The following is a 19,238-nucleotide window of genomic DNA, read 5'->3' as shown; positions in this document are numbered from 1 at the left end:
ATTATTTTTTTTTTTCAGTTGAATATAACCATTATTTGCTGTGTACATACAACATACTAAATTAAATAATTGAGGATATCAAATTAAAAATTAAGAACTAAATTAATTGACTTCCCTCCGATATACTAAATACAACTAATTAATGTGTCTACAGTTTATATTATTAAATCGCACTAAATGTTACAATAAATATTTTTCAAAATAATTACTAAAGTTATTAACTACATATAAACCTGTTATCGAAGATGTTTTGAAGTAAAATTGTAACCTTGAAGTTCCTACACTTAATCACTGTAAATATTTTAATTTATAAAACGGATTAAATACATTGTTGTAAATTTAACAACACAAACATGTTGCATTAGTAAATAATAATAAGCAATGACATAGTCATACATATAAATGTTAAAATAGCTAATAGACTATAGTTATATAAGATAACTGTATATAAATACAGTAATTAAGGAAATAAAAATAAATACAGTTTATGATTGATCTTTGATATTAGTGTATTAGCTGTTTTCATAAACAACTACAAAAAAAGAGAAATTTAATTTCGTCTTCTTTGGAAGAGAGGGGGAACAAAATCATAAATCAAAAAACAAAAACGTAATTACAAAGTCACAACCACGTGGGATATTATTTCGTTGCGATAGTTTGACGTTGGCTTATACGTTAGTTACACATATATTTTCCTTTACAAGTGGTCAATGTTTACATCTCGACTATGTAAAACATGAACATTTTGAAGACTATACAATAACTGTTATTTCTGTATAGTATTTTATTATTGAATGGAATGTTCAGGTGTGACATCCCACATACCGCTTAATGATCTATAGATAACGATGGCTCATATTATGTTTTTTAAAACAGTTGTGCGCCATATGATTACATCTCCAGGTCTGGTGTACACATTCGTTATTTCTTTTATCTATTTATATTAATCCAGTCAATTCAAACAATTATTAAAAACGTTAAATACTCATTCTTTATTCATAACTTAACTATATATTTATTTTTGTTTTGAACTCTAAATTTATCATTACAATATATTAGGTGCTATATAAAATTGATTTTAATTATTAATGTTTTGTTGTGTTTTCGATGTTTATTTATAATTTGGATCTTCAATTTAAACTGTAAGTATACGTAAACTTATAGTGTCACTTTTTAGTTAGAAATAAATTTATAACATACAATATTTAATTAACTATACTATAAATTATATATATTATTTTTTTTATTTCAATTAACTTTAATTTATTTCATATTAGATTTAACCTAATTGCTAGGATTGGTAAATTATTTGTTCAATTTATTTTTTTTCTATTCGTTAAAATTTCTAGTTTTTTTTTTTATAATTTAAACATACGTATAGAATAAAATAATATTTAAAAACTTATTAAAAATAAAATAGGAGATTTATAAAATAAAATTACTTAGATAGATTAAAAATAATTCTAGGTATCTAATAAAAATTTAATATTTACACAATTTTTTTATTTTTTAGAAACAAAAACCATTCTGCAAAATGAGTGCACCATTGAAATCGAATAATAAATGTAATATCCATCCAATTATTGGAAAAGATAATAATATTATTCTTGAATTTTTGTTCAAATTTTTCTTCCGTGATGAGCCATTAAATGCAGCTGTAAATTTAATGAATGAAAAAAACATTAATGATATTTTAAAAAATCACTTTATTCAATTATTAAACAATGGTGAGTTAAACAAAAATCATTCATAATAATAAAAATGTGAAAAAATAATTTAAAATTTAAACATCAGAGACTTTATATGAATACATTAATATATTTTTTCAGTGTTAATTTTTATTCAATTGTTAAGTTACTCATTTATATATTTATGTTACTGTTTAATTTACATTGTTATTATTAATATTATTCATTTAAATTTAAAATTTTTAATTGCTTATTACAAGTAACTAAAATATTTATAAAAAAAAAAAAATGTTTTACATAAAAACAAGTTTTGCTTATTTCAGAATTAATAGAAACAAATAGTAAGTTTTAGTCAATTATAAAATAATTGATTAACCAATTAAATAAAAACGGTATATGAGAACTGAAACCAACCCATTTGTTTGTTTTTTAATTATTATTACACACAAAAGTCACTCTACCACTATCATTTAAAAAATAAAACTATACACAACTGTTATTCAGAAACTAAAATAATCATTTTTATCCAAAATTTGGAAATTACGCATTATTTACAATGAAAGTCAACATGTTATTTTATAAAATAGGACGTTCATAATGATTAATGATATTTAAAAATTTTACTAGTAGTGTATTGTAAAATACAATTAACTATTTTTTTAATTTTTTTTCATTAATTTCGATGGAATATTTACTATCAATATTGTTTTTTTTTTTTTTTTTTGTTGTACACTAAATAAAATAGATAAGTTATATAAAAAATATTAAAAATTATACAAAACATACTATAGTGAAGATATAAATAGACAGACTTGGGTAGTATTCCAAATACAATATTCGGAATACTGTATTCAGAATAATTTTTAAATATTTCGAAAGCTTTTTAAATACTTTTTTTGAAATTATTCAATAAAGTATTTTAAATACTTATAACGAGTATTCTGAACACTATATTTCGAATACCGTCAAATTATCTATTTTTTAAATGATTTTATTATTTCTCTATCGTATCTTGTATAAGCTAATATCAAGTATTTATTATTATCGTAAACCATAAATTATAACAGTTATGTATTTTTATATTACATAACTGATTTAGTTTATGGTTTACAACAATAATAAATACCTGATATTAGCTTATACAAGATAGGGTATAGTTAATAGTAAGTTAATTGTAATCAAATCATTTAAAAAAGAGATGATTTAACGGTATTCTAAATATAGTATTCAGAATACTCGTTATAAGTATTCAAAATACTTTATTGAATACTTTCAAAAAAAGTATTTTAAAAGTATTCTGAATACAGTATTTCGAATATTGTATTCGAAATACTACCAAAGTCTGAATAATATAAAATAATGGACAATAATATTGATAATGTATATAAAAGTCAGAAGGGGTCAAGTAATTTTTTCGTCCCACTCAAATGGATCTATTTATCAGTTATGCAATAAAAATACAAGATATATGTAATGTATAAATTAGTGTTGAATTGTAAGCAATGCAAAACAATAAAAATTCACTATGGTATATATTTATTTCAATATAAGTTCTTAAAGGAAAAACTTGTATGATCCAAAATGTATTAAAATTAAAAAAATTAAAAGATTTATTTAATTTTTTTAAGTGTCTATAAAAGCTAAAAAAAATATCTGAACATTTTAATTATGAATTAGACGCACGACTGATAAATTCATTTAAAAAAAAAAATTATTTTAGTAATTTTTTCGAAAAATCATATATTATTTTATCAATACTTAAAACCTCCATGTTTGAAGCCATTTAATACATTTTTTTTTTAATTTAGAATCAATAAAAACTCTTGAGTTCTAATAATTAAAAGTTTTAATAATAGACTAAGATTTTCAAGTACATAATTGGTTTTATTAATTTTTTTTTTTTAAAAAAAATAAGTTTTTCTTTCATAAAGGTTTTAAACTTTTATGTAAGATTATTTTATATATTTCAAATTAATTTTAAAAAAAAAATACATTTTATTTTACTTTTGTAGAATTTACATGATTATACAAGTTTCTATATTTTCTAAAAATATTTATTTTTTATTTATCAAATTTAATAGTTTAGGTTTCTTATTTTTATTATAGTTGATCTGCTTCTATCATAATAAATCGTCACAAATTATATTTCTTTAATTCTAAATACATTAGTAATTTTAAAAGTGATATAAATCATACTATAACTATTGTATATACAATTATTATTGCAATTTTTAATCTACTGATCCTAGTAAACGATCTTTGTCGTTTATGCATCGTGTGTAGAAATTACAGTATAAATGTATACATTGATTTTAACAAACCTAGTACATTTAATTATCATAATAGAATAAAAATAATTACTAGGAACAGTCGAGTTCTATTTCGTGCTCTCCTCTGTGGTAATATTCAAACATGCTTTTATTTTTGTTCAAAATGTATGACAGCTTAGGAAAAAAAGGAAATTAAGTATATTGAATAGAGGTATAATCAATTGTGAGCAAGGTCGTGTTGAAACGATGATAGAGACGCCCTAACTTGTCGCTATGGTGATCCCGAAAATCTCTGGGTCCAAGAGGGTCTCATGAATGCAGTATCGCACGACAGATCCAAGAACTATATTCATTTTTATAATTTGAACTTATTACATCGAAAGAGGATAAACATATAAAAATAGGTAAAGACTAATATCAATAACTATATTACACTCATTAATTAATTATGTTATTACAATTTTATATGCATGTATTTAATTTAAAATTATATTAAAGTAACTGTTTTTTTTCAATAAATAGTTTAAATTTTTATAAATTACATGATCAACGGCTTCAATCATTATGTTACACGAATAAATAATATTTATTTATCTCAATTTAAATTATAAATCTTATATTTATAAATATATAATTGGGTGTGGCAAATTAAATTAATTTTGTAATTAAAAATTATACTTACATTAAAATGATATAAACATAAAAAAGGAATTATAAAATTATGATAACACCCCTTAAGTGTTTTAATAAAAATAAATACAAATTTTAAATAAACTGATATTATTATAATATATATATATATATATATATATATATATATATATATAATAAAATTTATATTATAAATCTACATATTTATATAAAATTATTATTTTAGACAATTTCTGGGTATTATAATTAGTTAATTAGTATAATGACACAGTCAATTATTAGTACTTGAGAGGAACTTTTTAATTTTTAATAAAGTTACGCTTATTATTCGACAATGCCCGATATTTTATCGGATCGGTATATTCGCCTAGGCCGCACAGTGGTCGGAAATACAAATTTAGGCGGACAAAATTATTTTATTAACAATATGTGTTCCTAATGTTATTAAATTTTAATTTTAATTAAATGTTAATTAAATGTATTTTTATTTTTATAAAAACCATACAGAGTTATAATTTTGATTTTCTGAATATTCTACAATATTTCATTCGGAATCATCGTCTTTGTCACTGTCACTGTCAGAGTCACTATTTTTATCTCCCTCAACAATTAGTAATGCCCTAATATCTTCATCGAATGATTTTAAGTTCATTTTCGATATTTTTTTTAAACTTGAAATGTAGGGATCTGATGATACAAGTAGCATATGGCCTAAATCTTCATTTTGTAAGATTCTGTTTATTTGCCTAGTACTAGTAGTTCCTGAAATCTTTATTTCGGGCCTCTTGAGCCTCTTCCGATAACTGGCCTGTAAAATAAACATGTTCGTTGTTATTTAACTATATTATATTATGATATTATTATAACCATATTAAATTTTAAATATTATGAAAACTTACCTATGGGTAATAAGGCAGAACGTATAACATCTGTACCATGAATTAAAATTTTGTGAACCGAAGCAGGCATATAATACCACGGGTACAGTGAAACATAAAGTTCCGCAGTCTCTAAAGTATAGGCCTCAAACTTTTCTAAATTTATCTCATAACCACTGGACATTGTCTTTAAAATCACTCCAAATCGTTTTATGAGTTGTAAATCTACATTTGTTATAGCGGATGTTAGTTCAGCATTTTTGAAAAATCTACGAGTGGTATTTCCATCATTAGTTGTTCCTTTGCCTATATAATAAAAACACAATTTTATTTAAATTTGTTTAAATTTATTGATTAAATGTATAACCTAAAATAAATACCTTGCAAAACTACATCTATAAGTAGACCTGTTTCAGTTCGAAATCGATCTTGAATGTATTTTTTTCTTTTTTCAAAAATAACTTTATCATCAGATGTCCGAACCTGTATTAACAAATAAGAAAGTTGGAAGTTATTGAACATATTTTTTATAAATTATAGTAAAAAGTCATTACTCATTGTACTAACCTGCCATTTTTTGAACTCCAATCTATATGAAATGTGTATTAAGCATTCAAAAAATCGTATGTACGCATGAAGCGTTGAGAGTCCAAATTTTAAATGCTCAGGCTGTACACTTAAATTTTTCGCCCTGGTTATATCATTCATGTCTTTTGGAGAACATTTACAAATATAGCACTTTTGGCTTGATGAACCAGTCATTGTATTGCAAATCTAAAATTAAGTTTAAAAATAAATTTTTCATTTTGGTAATATTGCATCTTTATTCATTGACTTATTTGAAATTTAAAATATTATATTTAATAATTGTGATAAAACTTTGTGAAACTTACTTTTCCGTCTACCATAGTGAACATTAATGTGCTTTTAACACGAATTTCAATATTATTTTTAAAAACTAAAGTTGGAATCAATGACTTAATTTCTTCTTCGACAGCATTTACCTCTTCTAATGTCGACTCAATAGTTTCCTTTTTATATTCAAATTTTATTGGACGACAGTAACGAGTTGAAGATGGACGAGGATTTTTCCATAACAATATCGTTTTAGGATTGTTAATCTTTGTACACCTTAGCTGTAATGGCACTAGTGAAAACATAAAAATATCGGAATCATTGAAATTACTAGACGTAATTTGCTTGTAACGAGCTTGACTACTGCTTCCATCACATCCCCATTTACATAATATTTCAAAGTTGTTCATCGTTAAATCTACAGATGGTATATCAGAAATTAAAAATAATCTTGTTATTGTATGATCAAGGAGGTGTTGTGATTCAATTTTAAAATAAGATTCTGTAACATGAATATTTTCCGGATAGCATTTTTTTTTTTGCTGTTAAAACAATATCATAACTTGGGTATATATTTGCTCTACGTTCCTTAGCAGATTTCCGAATATTTATATATTGTTGTTTTGTAAGTTTGTTTTCAATGAAAAATGCCAATGCTTCGTCAAAAGAATATGGCATGATGGCATCATCAATTGATAGTGAAGCCATGTATGATTTTTTAATTTTTGATGCTCGAGTTGGAGAGGACAGTGATTCGTTGACTATACTACAAGCTGCTCTTTTTCCTGACATGTGTAATTTGTTTTTGGCGGCAAATAATATTTCTGGATAAGTATACGATTTCGTGAGTTGTTGAATTTTACGTCTTTTATTTCGATCAGAACAATCAGAAAACAATTTTTGAGGTCTGCCGACATTTAATGATGATGGTGGTGATCGAGGAGATAATACAAATAGTTTTTTTAGCCAATCAACATTTGATTCCTTAAATCTAATTATATTTCGTGAACTTTTTATCCAAAGTTTGCTTAAAACGGCTGTGAAATTAGAAATTGTTGATTTAATTTTGTTTTCGTATTCTTCTTCCCAATTGTCAGCATTATATTTTTGTTTAATATATTATAGTAAATATCGGTTAGATACCACACTTCTTGGATTCAAAGGCCCCTTTGTTCTTAAGAATACAAACAAATCATTGTATACAATTTTTTTATTTTCATCAATAACTGAAATGTGAAAATAATAATTGCTAAACAAACAAAATTTAAAGGAAAATAACAGATATGCTAATCACAGACGCAACTCGACGCAGTTAAAAATTATGTCATTGAAAAGCTAAAGAGTTTTTGAATAATACCTATATATTTTTATATGATCATTTTAGATCTCTTCTTATATAATATCTATCAAAATGTAAAACCACTACTAAAAAAAATGTTTAATAGTGATGCAATACATATACACCATGTATTTATTAGAATAATATGTATGAATTGTAATTAAACTTACCATTTGTATTGATGTCCATTTTAAAATAATAATTAAACTTTTATAATATTGAACAAATACTCTGAACACAATCGACGAAGAAATGAAGTAAAATTCTTAATCAACCGTAAATATTGTACATTTGGTCTCTAATCGTTTTACAGTTATCGCGTTTTTAAGTGGTTATTGTCGTTATAATAACCTAGAGTTTATTAAATTGTGTTATATTTATTATACTGATATAATATTAAGTGCTAAATATCTCATTTTTATCTTTTTTTTTTTCCATTTTGTCCGCCTAAATTTGTATTTCCGACCACCGTGGGCCGCCGAGAATATTCTCGATCCCGGTGGGCTGTTTTTGAGTGACTCCCATCGTGTGAGTATATTTATAGTTGCCTAATTTATTATATTATATTGAAGACCCATATTATTATTATTAATTTTTTTTTATTGTTCGGTAATGTCGCGGTCAGTTAATTTTTTTGTTATTATTTTAGTGTTCTTTTGTGATTCATCACCAACTTCAATCATCTGTCTACTTCAGTTTCCATCGCACGTGTCTAGAGATATACACGGTCGCGTGGGATAGAATCCAACGGGACTCAAGTTAGGTAACGAGGTTATCCCGAAGTAACGGGAGCTGTGATTCTCTGATTATTATTATTAATTTGAATTGTATCATCATTATTCTATTATTGTATTTATTATTGCAATCTGTGTGAGGTTGCCCACGTGAAATTACCTTAAGATTATTTTATTATTATTATATTATTATATTGTCACCTTAACCGAACCGAGAATGACATGCGAGCCTAGAACGTCGTAATATAATTTAGTTGTGTACGGCAATACGTAGGCGTGGTGCCGCGTCGACCTAAGCGCAGAACACTTGTATTTACTATTATGTTAGTAATATATTAAAATATTCTCTAAAATTCAAAAGGATTTAAGTGCATCAATAACATTATATCAATCGAAAATTTCAATTTAAAATCTAAGTTATACATTGTTTTATTACAGAGGCGTATTTAGACTTACTTTTAGGGGGGGGGCTCAAATTTTTTCTTTAAATCAGGCTCAAAATTTACAAGTAAAATTTTTGGTAATATTTAAATCAGGCGAATCATTAAAATTTTTGTTTTTAATTTTTAATTTTTTAATTTTTTTTTAATCTAATGCCAGATCTACTTATAATCGACTTTTGTGTAGTTCTTTTTTAATACCTGTCTGTATTTTGAAAGTAACGCTTGTGTCTTATTTGATTATTAGTATTGTTATAAAATGATACACATTAAAAAAAAATTGAAATGTGTATCTCACATATGATCGATTCCTTAAAATGTATAAAATGTATTTATTTTTCGTATTTAATACGGAAACAGGGGGGCAATCGCCCCCTTCGTCCCCCCTAAAATACGCCCCTGTTTTATTATATAATAAAACCAATATTTTTTATTGTAAATTCTAATTTTAATTTAATATTTTTACTCACTTTAAAAAAACATTTTATAAAAAAGAATAAATTTTGTCTTAAAATTAAAAATAGTAATATCTTTATAACAAAAGTGAATAAACATTATTCTCAAAAATGATAATTTGTATGATAACTAATTATATCAAATTTATTTAATAGTTTTAAACTTATGCATTTTGTTGGATTAAATTATTTAAATTTTAGTACAGCTTTTAATAATTTAAAATAAATTGAATTGTGATTAAACTCATCGCAATATCATACAGTTAAAATGTATTACATCAAATTATAATTATAGATGAGTTTTAAGTATTCAATTTTCAGAATTAAATTACTCAAAATCATAGAAAAATGAGTGAGTTCGAGAAATCCGTCTTCAGCATAGTCCAAACTACTGCTGAAGATAAACAAATTGTCATTGAATTTTTAAGGAAATTTTTCTTCCGCGATGAACCTCTTATTTTGAGTATAGATATGCTGGAAGATATTGACTCACTAGCAAAACTTGAGAACTACTGTTTTCAATTTGTGGATAATGGTGAGCTTAATTGTATAATATACAAAGCATTTCTATGCATTTTAATATACTCAATTCATAATACTTTAAAAAAATTAAACATTTAAAAATAGTGTTTTCAAAATATATGGTTATGCGTACTTGTAATATCAAAAAGTATTAATAAAAATTTGTTTATTGATATAAATATTTGTATTTTATTGTGAGGTAAATTATATTAATATGTTTTGTTAATATTTATAACTATTTATTTACCATGTCAGTCTGAGAGTGTGACTATGGTGACAGTGTGTAATAAATAAATAAAATAACGTATGTATTTATGCTTATTAAGTATAATTATTTATATTTATTGATTAATATTTATAATTATATTTACACTCGTAATTTAACATAATTTTAGTATAAATTAAAATTAAAATTTTAAATTTTATTAAATTTTAATACATCATACATTGAATAAATAAATAATATTAATTGTTATAATATGTATTAAAACATGGTCAAAAACTGATTTTAGTTTTTAAACGAGTTGCTATCTATTCTATATCATTATGCACTTTTAATACAAAATCCAACAATAGAACATTTTATTTAAAATTGAAATCCTAAAAATCTAATTAAATCCCAACTTACATACATTTAAAATTTTAAACTAAAATCAACTTGGCAAATTAACTTATAAATTTTAAATTTCATAGTTTTCTCATAAATGATGTGTAAGTTAAATTAATTTTTTTTAAATATAATGAAATTTTAAAAATGGAGTCTCAAAATTTGTAAAATTAATGTTTGTACTGATAATGAGTATATTTTCAATGTTTTTTTCTTAATTATTGCTTAATTTTGTTGTATGAAATTATTAATAACTTTGCATTTAAATGTAAAATTATACTCAATAAATGTTATATTATAAAAAATGATTGTTATCATTCATATCAATGTCCTTAACATTTTTTTTATTTTTACAATTATTTCATATAAAACATTTGTAAATAATATTTAATTAACTGAATAATAAAAAATAAGTGAGTGTCAGCAAACATGTTATTGTTAACAAATACTTAAATTACATTTAAAATTTTAAATTAAAATAGTTTGTTTTATATTTAATATTATTTATTTGCGGATCTTTCAGTAATCTTATTTTAAATTATAGGGTTGGCGTTTAAAGCAATATCACCTAATGGAGAGTTAATGGGTGTAGTTTTGAATGATCTGACAAGCAAAAATGACCGCGAAGAAAATACCACGACTAATAACGGACCAGGAGATCACACCAAGTTTAATTATATTACAACACTTTTAGATAAAGTCGAACGAGAAGCCGATGTATTCTCAAAGTATCCAAATGTTGATCGTATAATGGACATAAAAATAATTTCGGTGGATAAATCTTTTAGAGGACAAGGAGTATGCAAAGCCCTTATTGATAAAACAATGTAAGCTTATTATACACACATAATTTATACACTATGCATGTTATACATATACTATTAAAGAATATAAATAACATAATATAAATATTGTTAAAGAATATAAGACCATCCAAATTCAACCGTTTAAAAATAATTTTATGTACATGCAAGGCCGTATCCAGAAATTGTTTTCGGGAGAGGTCCAAAACATGTACATTGTAATTTTATTGAATTTAGATTTTAACTTTTGATATTTGGTTAAAAATAAGACAGAAAAAGATTTAATCTTCTTTTATTACAATTCATATATCATATTGTTATATGATATTATGATATAAAATTAAAAGGAGTCAATAATTAATTGATTTAAGAATCATTTTTGACTGAAAATATTGATGTTGTTATTAAAAATAAATAAGTATTTTAAACATTCGTAAAATATTAAAGAAATTTCAGGAGGTCCAGATACCCTGGAACCCCCCAGACACGACCTTGTGTACATGATTGTTATAAATTAAACTCTATGTTTCTATTTTTAGAGAACTGGCGTTAGAAAAGAAATGCCCCATGGTTTATGTGGAGTGTAGCAGTTATTTTTCAGCAAAAGCGGCAGAGAGACTTGGATTTGAATGTATATACACTTTAAATTTTCGAGATTATGTTGACGAAAATGGGGAAGTCATTTTTAAGACTTCTTCTCCTCACGAATCTTCAAAAGTTTACGTATTAAGTTTATACACTCATTAAAGCACCAAAATATTCAAATTCAAAAGAGATTGATCAATAAATAATATGAAACTTTATGAACATTTATTATTATAACATAATAGTATTAGAATTTCAATATAAAACTATTAAATTTAATTAAAAGTTTTAATTTATATATCATATTTTATTTAGATAATAATGTATTTATATTTCCATTATACAAAACCTAGAATATTATTATTATCAGCTCATGATGGTTTACTTCGATAAATTAAATGTATCAACAATTTATATAAAATATGGAATTTCCTTCATAATATACTACGTATCTACTACCGACGAATCTTTATAAGTATAAGCAACTTGAACTTGTCACATTCCACTAAGAAATTCAAATTGTCGTACGTTTAAGTTATCTGTATTTTTTTAAAGCTTTTACAAGTTAAAACTATAACTACTTTATTATTCGATGCGTTAATGACATATTATTTATACGAGATAAAAAGAGGGACTGATTCTCTCTTGAAGCAAAATTATTATAAATAAAATATACCTATCTAAATTTCAATATCATACTTTATAAAAATTATAATACAATTAAAATGTATATCTGTATAATTATTTAACGACATTTAAATAAATAAATAAATGTACGCCTAATGTATTTATGCATTTATGTTTTCCTTAAATCTTATATATTTTTCTCGGATAGCTTCAATTATTTAAACATTTATTGTATTTTGTACTTTTGTAGTCAATTGCAGCTGTTATATTATCATAAGAAGTTTTCTTGTGAACATTTAGAACATTTTGTTTTATTTTTTCTAATACATCTAGTACAATTACTAATATATATAATAATACATAATTTATTTTTTATTAAGTACATTAGAATAAATTACATTTAATTTGAGCAACATCAATTAAAATACGAGCCTTTTCCTTTTAGACTCAAATCGTAGAACCACATTTACAATATTTTGGGAGGTCCCAGACAGACCCGATACCACCCTCCCCCCCACCGTCTATTTGCCTATGGTCTAATACTATTGTTTGAACTTAACTGTCTATTTGAATCTATTAAAAAATAAAATAAAATAAAACGTGAGTACACACACTGAAACGTCACGCAAGTATATAGAGACGTTTGCAAGATTTGGAAGACATAGTTACTTAGGACGTCATTACCATATTTTCCTGTAACAGTTTAATGATAATTTATTATCTGTATAATTGATGGATGACATTCTGACGTTTGAAAGTTGTAAGGCGAAAAGTTTCTTATTTAATCGATCAAAAATTAGACCATTTGAACTTACCAGTGGGTATTATGTAAATATTTTAAAATTTCTCAGTAATTTCCAATAATCTATAAAATACTTTTTGATAAATTTTAAACTTTGAAAAAATGGTTCATATTTTATACTAATTCAATTTATTAATTCAAATTATTAAATCCTTCTTGTCTTCAGTAGTCATATGATACAATTTTTGAAATCTTGAGTTACAGTTATATGATTACATTTATGAATTATTTATAGGTTGTAGCGCTCTCTCGAGTTATTTTTTAGTACTGTCGGCTTAATTTAGAGTTTTGTATTATGTTTCTACTAGATAGCGTTTTATACGCCTTTGTATTAAATATTCGCCGATGGAATATATGAAGATAAATGATTAATACAGTTAAGACTCATATTGCTTATTAAATTATTGATTTAGGTATGTACTCGTAATTCAGTGTTCAATAAAAAAAAAATTATAAAATCAAAGATTTTCTAAATCTTAATACTTAAGTTTTTTTTCGTTAAAAATGTATAATGTGTAAATAGTTCCTTTAAGATTATAAAAATACCTTTTATTTTAATATTTTTATTTATTTTTATATTTTTTAATATTTTTTTTTTAACTCTTGTGGAATAAAAATAGAACAATAATACTTCGTTCCATAAACTTACTTAAGTCATTAAGTACTTTTATTGAGGTACAGCAATTTAGCCGATAGTATTTTAACCAAAAAATAATACAACCGATAATATTTAATCAAATTAGTTCTTATCAAATATTTATCGGCTAAAATACGGTCGGTTAAAATATTTACCGGCTGTACTACGAAACGGCTTGGTTTAAACTTAGGTTTGTTATTACAAATATTGGATATCAGACTACTATTCAACTGTTTCCACTGGTGAAGATAAAACATTTTTTTTGTGTTTACATTGAAACTATTGATTGTCTAAGTGATGGTGGTCTAACCAAACTTTTATAGATTATGGGAACTGGTAGGGATGTGTCTGGGGGGGGGGTATTCAAACCAGGTATTGGAATCGTTCAAATTTATCGTAACTGGTTCTCAACAAATAAAATAACTGTTCCGTTCGGTTTTGGTTCTTTGTTCAAAAAAAGTCAAGTAACCGGTTCCAGAATAATTTGATACCGATTCTTGTTATCAGAAAAATATTATATTATTTCTTATATAGTGAATATATTATAATATTGTACACCATAATTTCGTCAAATTGCAATATAATAATATTATAGTAGTTAACGAAAAATTATTTTACAATATATTTGCTATCAACCAACATGACCCCTTATGAAATATATAAAACACTAAGGTACTATTATAAAATCGAAAATTACAGTCACCAAGATATTGTTTTGGGTTGACGGAACGTTTCACTTACACATCGTGTGGCATAATAATATAATAGCGGGCAGTGTGTCTATTTTATTATTATCATCACTTAATTTTGTAGATAATATAATATTGATGGTGTATACTTACTGAAAAAGAAATTTTCAAATAGTACTATTTTTTTATTAATATACATCAGTGCTCGAATTGGGGGGTACGCAAGGGGACGGAGCTCCTCTACTATTTTTATTATGAAAATGTGAATTTTAATTTACGTTAATTTTTTAACAAATTATAATATCAAATCTATTTTTGATATGCGTTTATACATTGAGCTCCGCTAGTTTATTGGTACCCATGAGCCTATATTAGCCGAAATTACCTTTGGTCGAATAGTGACTACGCAGCACGGTTATAGATAGAACTGTGCTATGCAGACACGCAGTACACATCGACCTGGTGAACCGCGCTTAGCAACATACAATATATATAATTAGTTGAAATTAATTCGAATGCATGGTAAATAAAATTAAATTTTCGCTCGGTAGCTATATAGGTAAATGAGAAAATATATTTTCATAATAAAACATTATATGGTGATCAGGGGCGGATCTGAAGCCTGGTTAAGGGGGGGGGGACGAATAGGAATATTTATCAGTGATATATAATGTACAATGAATACTTGACCGTTATTTAACCAATTTATTGAAAAATATGTACAACACTTAATACAAATAACTAACTAGGTATCATTATTTAAGTATCTATAAAAATTCAATATTCAAAAATATTAATTTCAATAATAATTTAACATCTTTATTTTTCATCTGCAAACCTATTAATGAGTTCTTCTATCATTGGCGAAACTAGACACTTTTCTTAGGTCAGGCCAAATGAAAAATATAAAATGTATTATTACTTAAAATTAACTATTATTTCCTATAATATATAATACATATATACATATTTTTCATTAGTATTAGGTCAGGCCATGGCCTGACTGGCCTGACCTGTAGTTTCGCCTATGTCTTCTATAATTACGTGGAACGTAGTTCTTAAATCGTTGGACTGAGCTCCTCTACTAAATTTTTCCCAAATCAAGCACTAACATATATGTAATAAACACTTCAAAATTATAATAATTTTAAATAGGTGACTATCCAGAATACAAATTTTAAATATTATAAGAATGGATTCCTGATTATTTATAAACAAAGTAGTAATAACTAATATGTTATTCTAAATAAAACCATTTAATTTTTGAACCTAAAAAACCATTATAATTTAAAAATTACTGTTCGGTTCCAGTACCTAACTTATTAATATAAAAGTTTCGGTTCTTATGATTTAAAGAGATCCTGTTCTAGGACCAGTTATTTTCGATTCGATCCCTGTCTCTGGTTCAACCCCCCTCCAAATTTTAACTAATTTAGAAAAAACATATTGCTTAATATAATTAATATAATTTAAGTTTAATATTATAAACATTTACCAGAGTTATTTATATAATCCATTGTCGATCTATTTAGTATTATAAAATTAATTATTATCAAAATTAGTATCTTGTGAAATATATACATTTGAATTACGTGGTAAGAAAAATATTGAACTCCTCCTCTAGAAAAAAATTTTAGACACACCCCTGAGAACTGGAAAGCTGTGTTAATCTCCGTACAAAACTTCATTATATAAGAAAACATGAATGAATATTTTAAACACTTGTCCGAGAGTCGGTAAACATTTCACACGTATGCAAAAGAGCCACCATTTTGACTAATAATAATTATCAATTAGTTTTCCCGATTATATTACTTTTATGTCATACACAAATGTTAAATAATTTACCAATGTCATAATGTCATATAAACGACTATTTATTTTGTTGCTAACTATATTATTAAATGTGTTTCAACAAACGACAATAGATACAACCCCTGAAAGACAATTATTCGTTGTTAATAAAAACTGAAATCCAAATTACAACTCAAAAAAAATTGAATTTTGCTATACCGTTGAATATTTTGAATGTATTTATTAAATAATTACAATTAAAAAACATTAATTAGTATTTAATAAATAATTATTGATCAATACTTGTAGGTAATTAGTTACATTTTATACTACAAAAGTATTTAAATGACGATTAACAGCATGGTCTTTAGATATTTCTTAATACCGCCTACTTATTAAATACATACTATTATTAGAAGCAAAATGCTTCAGTAGTTCTGTAAATAAACCATCCACCCTTTTTACATTAATCTCTCTTCCTCTTTCAAAAATGGAAATTCAACACTAGTTTTCATTATTAAATTGGTATTTGGAGCTCTATAGTTATCACCCTATTAAGGATATTGATACAGAACTTGATTGCTGCATTACATATAATGCAATTTACACTGGTTAAGCATACACACAATTTGACTATGAATCTTAATTGCATTCTATTACTAGTATTAATAATATTATAATTTCATAAATAAAGCAATTATAATATAATACAAATACATAAGTAAACTTATTTATAATACAAGCATATGATCGTGCAGTATATTAATAATATAACAGAGAGAAATTATTCGTTGCGTGCAGACACCCGACTGCAATATTCGTGGCGCCAAGCAAACACGAAACTTCGTCTTTCGTAATCGCAGGGTCCTGCGTCATACTTCATACAAATTGTTATTTTACATAGTTTTTGTTGTTTTCATCAAATATTCTAGTACGTACTACATCATTACAATTTTTAGACACGTTATTTCTATACAATATTTTTTTGCTTTTTTTGCCAATTTTTTTTTTTTTGCTTGTGTCATAAAATTCATCGTAGATTTTATTGTTTATGCAAAAAAAGTTAATCGATGTTTATAATATACTGAATTAGTATCTTAAGATTATATCCCTATCATATATTATCTTTGTGAATAAAACCAAGTAAATTTTATAATAATTTGTATTACTGTCTTATGCACATAATATAATATACCACATTGATTGTAGATTACTTTTTATAGGTTTTGAGTTCAAGAGTCATTTACAACGAGGAGTAAAACTATAAAATTGATTATTGACCTTTACGACAACATTTTGAATGAAGTTAAATGTATAGCAAACTCCGCCCAAAACCAATTAAATTTTGTCGCATTTTTTTTTCATACCTAGTAAATATTAAACTCGGTATGGTAAGATTTGTTTTATTTTTTATTAACGAACTTGTCGTTCTTGGTCGATCTGCTATTAGAACTTATAAAAAATAAAACTATTATCAACTATGTAAAAACTTTCGTAAAAATTATTTAAAAATAATTACGTTATCAAAGAATAAAAAATGTATTTTAATTTACAATTTTAGATTATGATAGAAATGAGGAACGTTCTTTGTTTTACATTGATGAGTGTTTCTTTTTGCGTCTCTGTACACGATTTTGATAAGAAGAATATCCTAATAATTTCCTCAATCTTCAATAAGAAGTAAAACCTAAATGGGTTTTAGTTGATACTTTAGATACTCGTTTTTTTTAATTCCTTCCAGAATAATTGAGATAAACGGATAATACATAGTAAAAAAATATAATATTTTCTTAGCTTTTTTCTGAAAATATCGATAAAATAATTTTGGTTTGACTTGAAAATTTAATATCAAGTTTCTCATACATATGGTATATATTACTGATTAATAAAAAGTAAACTAACTTAATTTAAAAAGAAAAAAAAAATGTTAAGGTTATTTAAGTATTAGATTTTGAAAAAACTATAAAATTTACAAAAATCCTTTACATTTTTGTAGTAAAACTCATAAAGCTTTACATTTTTAAGCTTAAATCTTAAAAATTATATTTAAATGAGCATTTAAAATTAAATTTTACGAAATCGCATATTTCAATGAATTTTCATTTAACAATATTAGTTATTTAATTGTTATCCTAATAATATTAATTCACTTTGGAGTTTTACCCTTTTTTATTTTATCATATAATTTCATGTATTAAGTCATCATAAAAATAGATTTTCTATAATTTTAAACAAGTCTTAGTCAATGAAATAAGCATATTTCAAGATAACTATTTGTTTGTTACAATATCATATCGTAAACAATTGCACATTAAATTAAATGTTTAAAATACCTTGAAATATCACTCAAATATATTTAAAAGTTAAAACTTATTATAATACAGGTACTATTTTATTATTTAAAAGTAACTTCTACATTCATATTCTAATGTTTATAAGCCACATAAGGATTTACAATCGCAATATCTCCTAGGAGATATTCTTATGTACGAAAAAAAAAACAGAACATCGTTTATCATTTTTATAAGTTTGAAAGTTATAAAAATAAAACTGATAAACATTACATGTCATTTTTGGATGTTATGTTTCTAAACGATATCGTTAACAGATAAATATTTTAATTAAGTTACAATAGTTATTTGATTCGCTGTTTTCGAATGATAATTTCTTTAAAATACCAAATCTCAATTCTCAACTTCCACTAGCTATAACTTATATTCTGAATAATTATATTGAATATAGAAATAATGTTTTTGTGATTAATTGATAATATATGATAACCTGTGTAGCAATAATAGATAAATGTACATACATTTAATTGCTAGTATATACTGTCGCTAATTAGTTAATTTTTCAACGTTT

General features: G+C 24.6%; 1 protein-coding gene and 1 pseudogene across 3 annotated transcripts; one reads left to right on the top strand and one right to left on the bottom strand.

Moving 5' to 3' along the window:
- The first annotated feature begins 509 nt into the window (after positions 1 to 509).
- LOC112693184 (dopamine N-acetyltransferase-like) lies at positions 510 to 12,051 on the top strand. 3 transcript variants are annotated; one of them, XM_025568134.1, is made up of 7 exons: positions 510 to 903; positions 1,514 to 1,727; positions 4,133 to 4,362; positions 8,331 to 8,444; positions 9,632 to 9,845; positions 10,984 to 11,266; positions 11,782 to 12,051. In XM_025568134.1, the coding sequence occupies exons 5-7, from the start codon at positions 9,659 to 9,661 to the stop codon at positions 11,987 to 11,989; spliced, it is 678 nt and encodes a 225-aa protein (XP_025423919.1). In that variant the 5' UTR covers positions 510 to 903; positions 1,514 to 1,727; positions 4,133 to 4,362; positions 8,331 to 8,444; positions 9,632 to 9,658; the 3' UTR covers positions 11,990 to 12,051. The 3 variants fall into 3 exon arrangements, with proteins under 3 accessions (XP_025423919.1, XP_025423920.1, XP_025423917.1); XM_025568135.1 differs by lacking the exon at positions 510 to 903 and adding an exon at positions 1,110 to 1,142; XM_025568132.1 differs by lacking the exons at positions 510 to 903; positions 1,514 to 1,727; positions 4,133 to 4,362 and adding an exon at positions 8,122 to 8,209.
- On the bottom strand, positions 5,078 to 8,027 carry LOC112693183 (annotated as a pseudogene).
- Positions 12,052 to 19,238: the final 7,187 nt, after the last annotated feature.

The sequence above is a fragment of the Sipha flava genome, unplaced genomic scaffold (genome assembly GCF_003268045.1).
Source record: "Sipha flava isolate LNK unplaced genomic scaffold, YSA_version1 81_pilon_pilon, whole genome shotgun sequence".
NCBI lineage: Eukaryota > Metazoa > Arthropoda > Insecta > Hemiptera > Aphididae > Sipha > Sipha flava.
The sequence above is the reverse complement of the archived record's forward strand: the minus strand, read 5'-3'. Positions and strand labels throughout refer to the sequence as shown.

Bases quoted from the DNA above. Each gene is read 5' to 3' on its own strand.
- LOC112693184 (XM_025568134.1), top strand. From the start codon at position 9,659: ATGAGTGAGTTCGAGAAATCCGTCTTCAGCATAGTCCAAACTACTGCT. The intron at 9,846-10,983 runs GTGAGCTTAATT...TTTAAATTATAG, and splicing joins TTTTCAATTTGTGGATAATG to GGTTGGCGTTTAAAGCAATA. The intron at 11,267-11,781 runs GTAAGCTTATTA...TTCTATTTTTAG, and splicing joins GCCCTTATTGATAAAACAAT to AGAACTGGCGTTAGAAAAGA.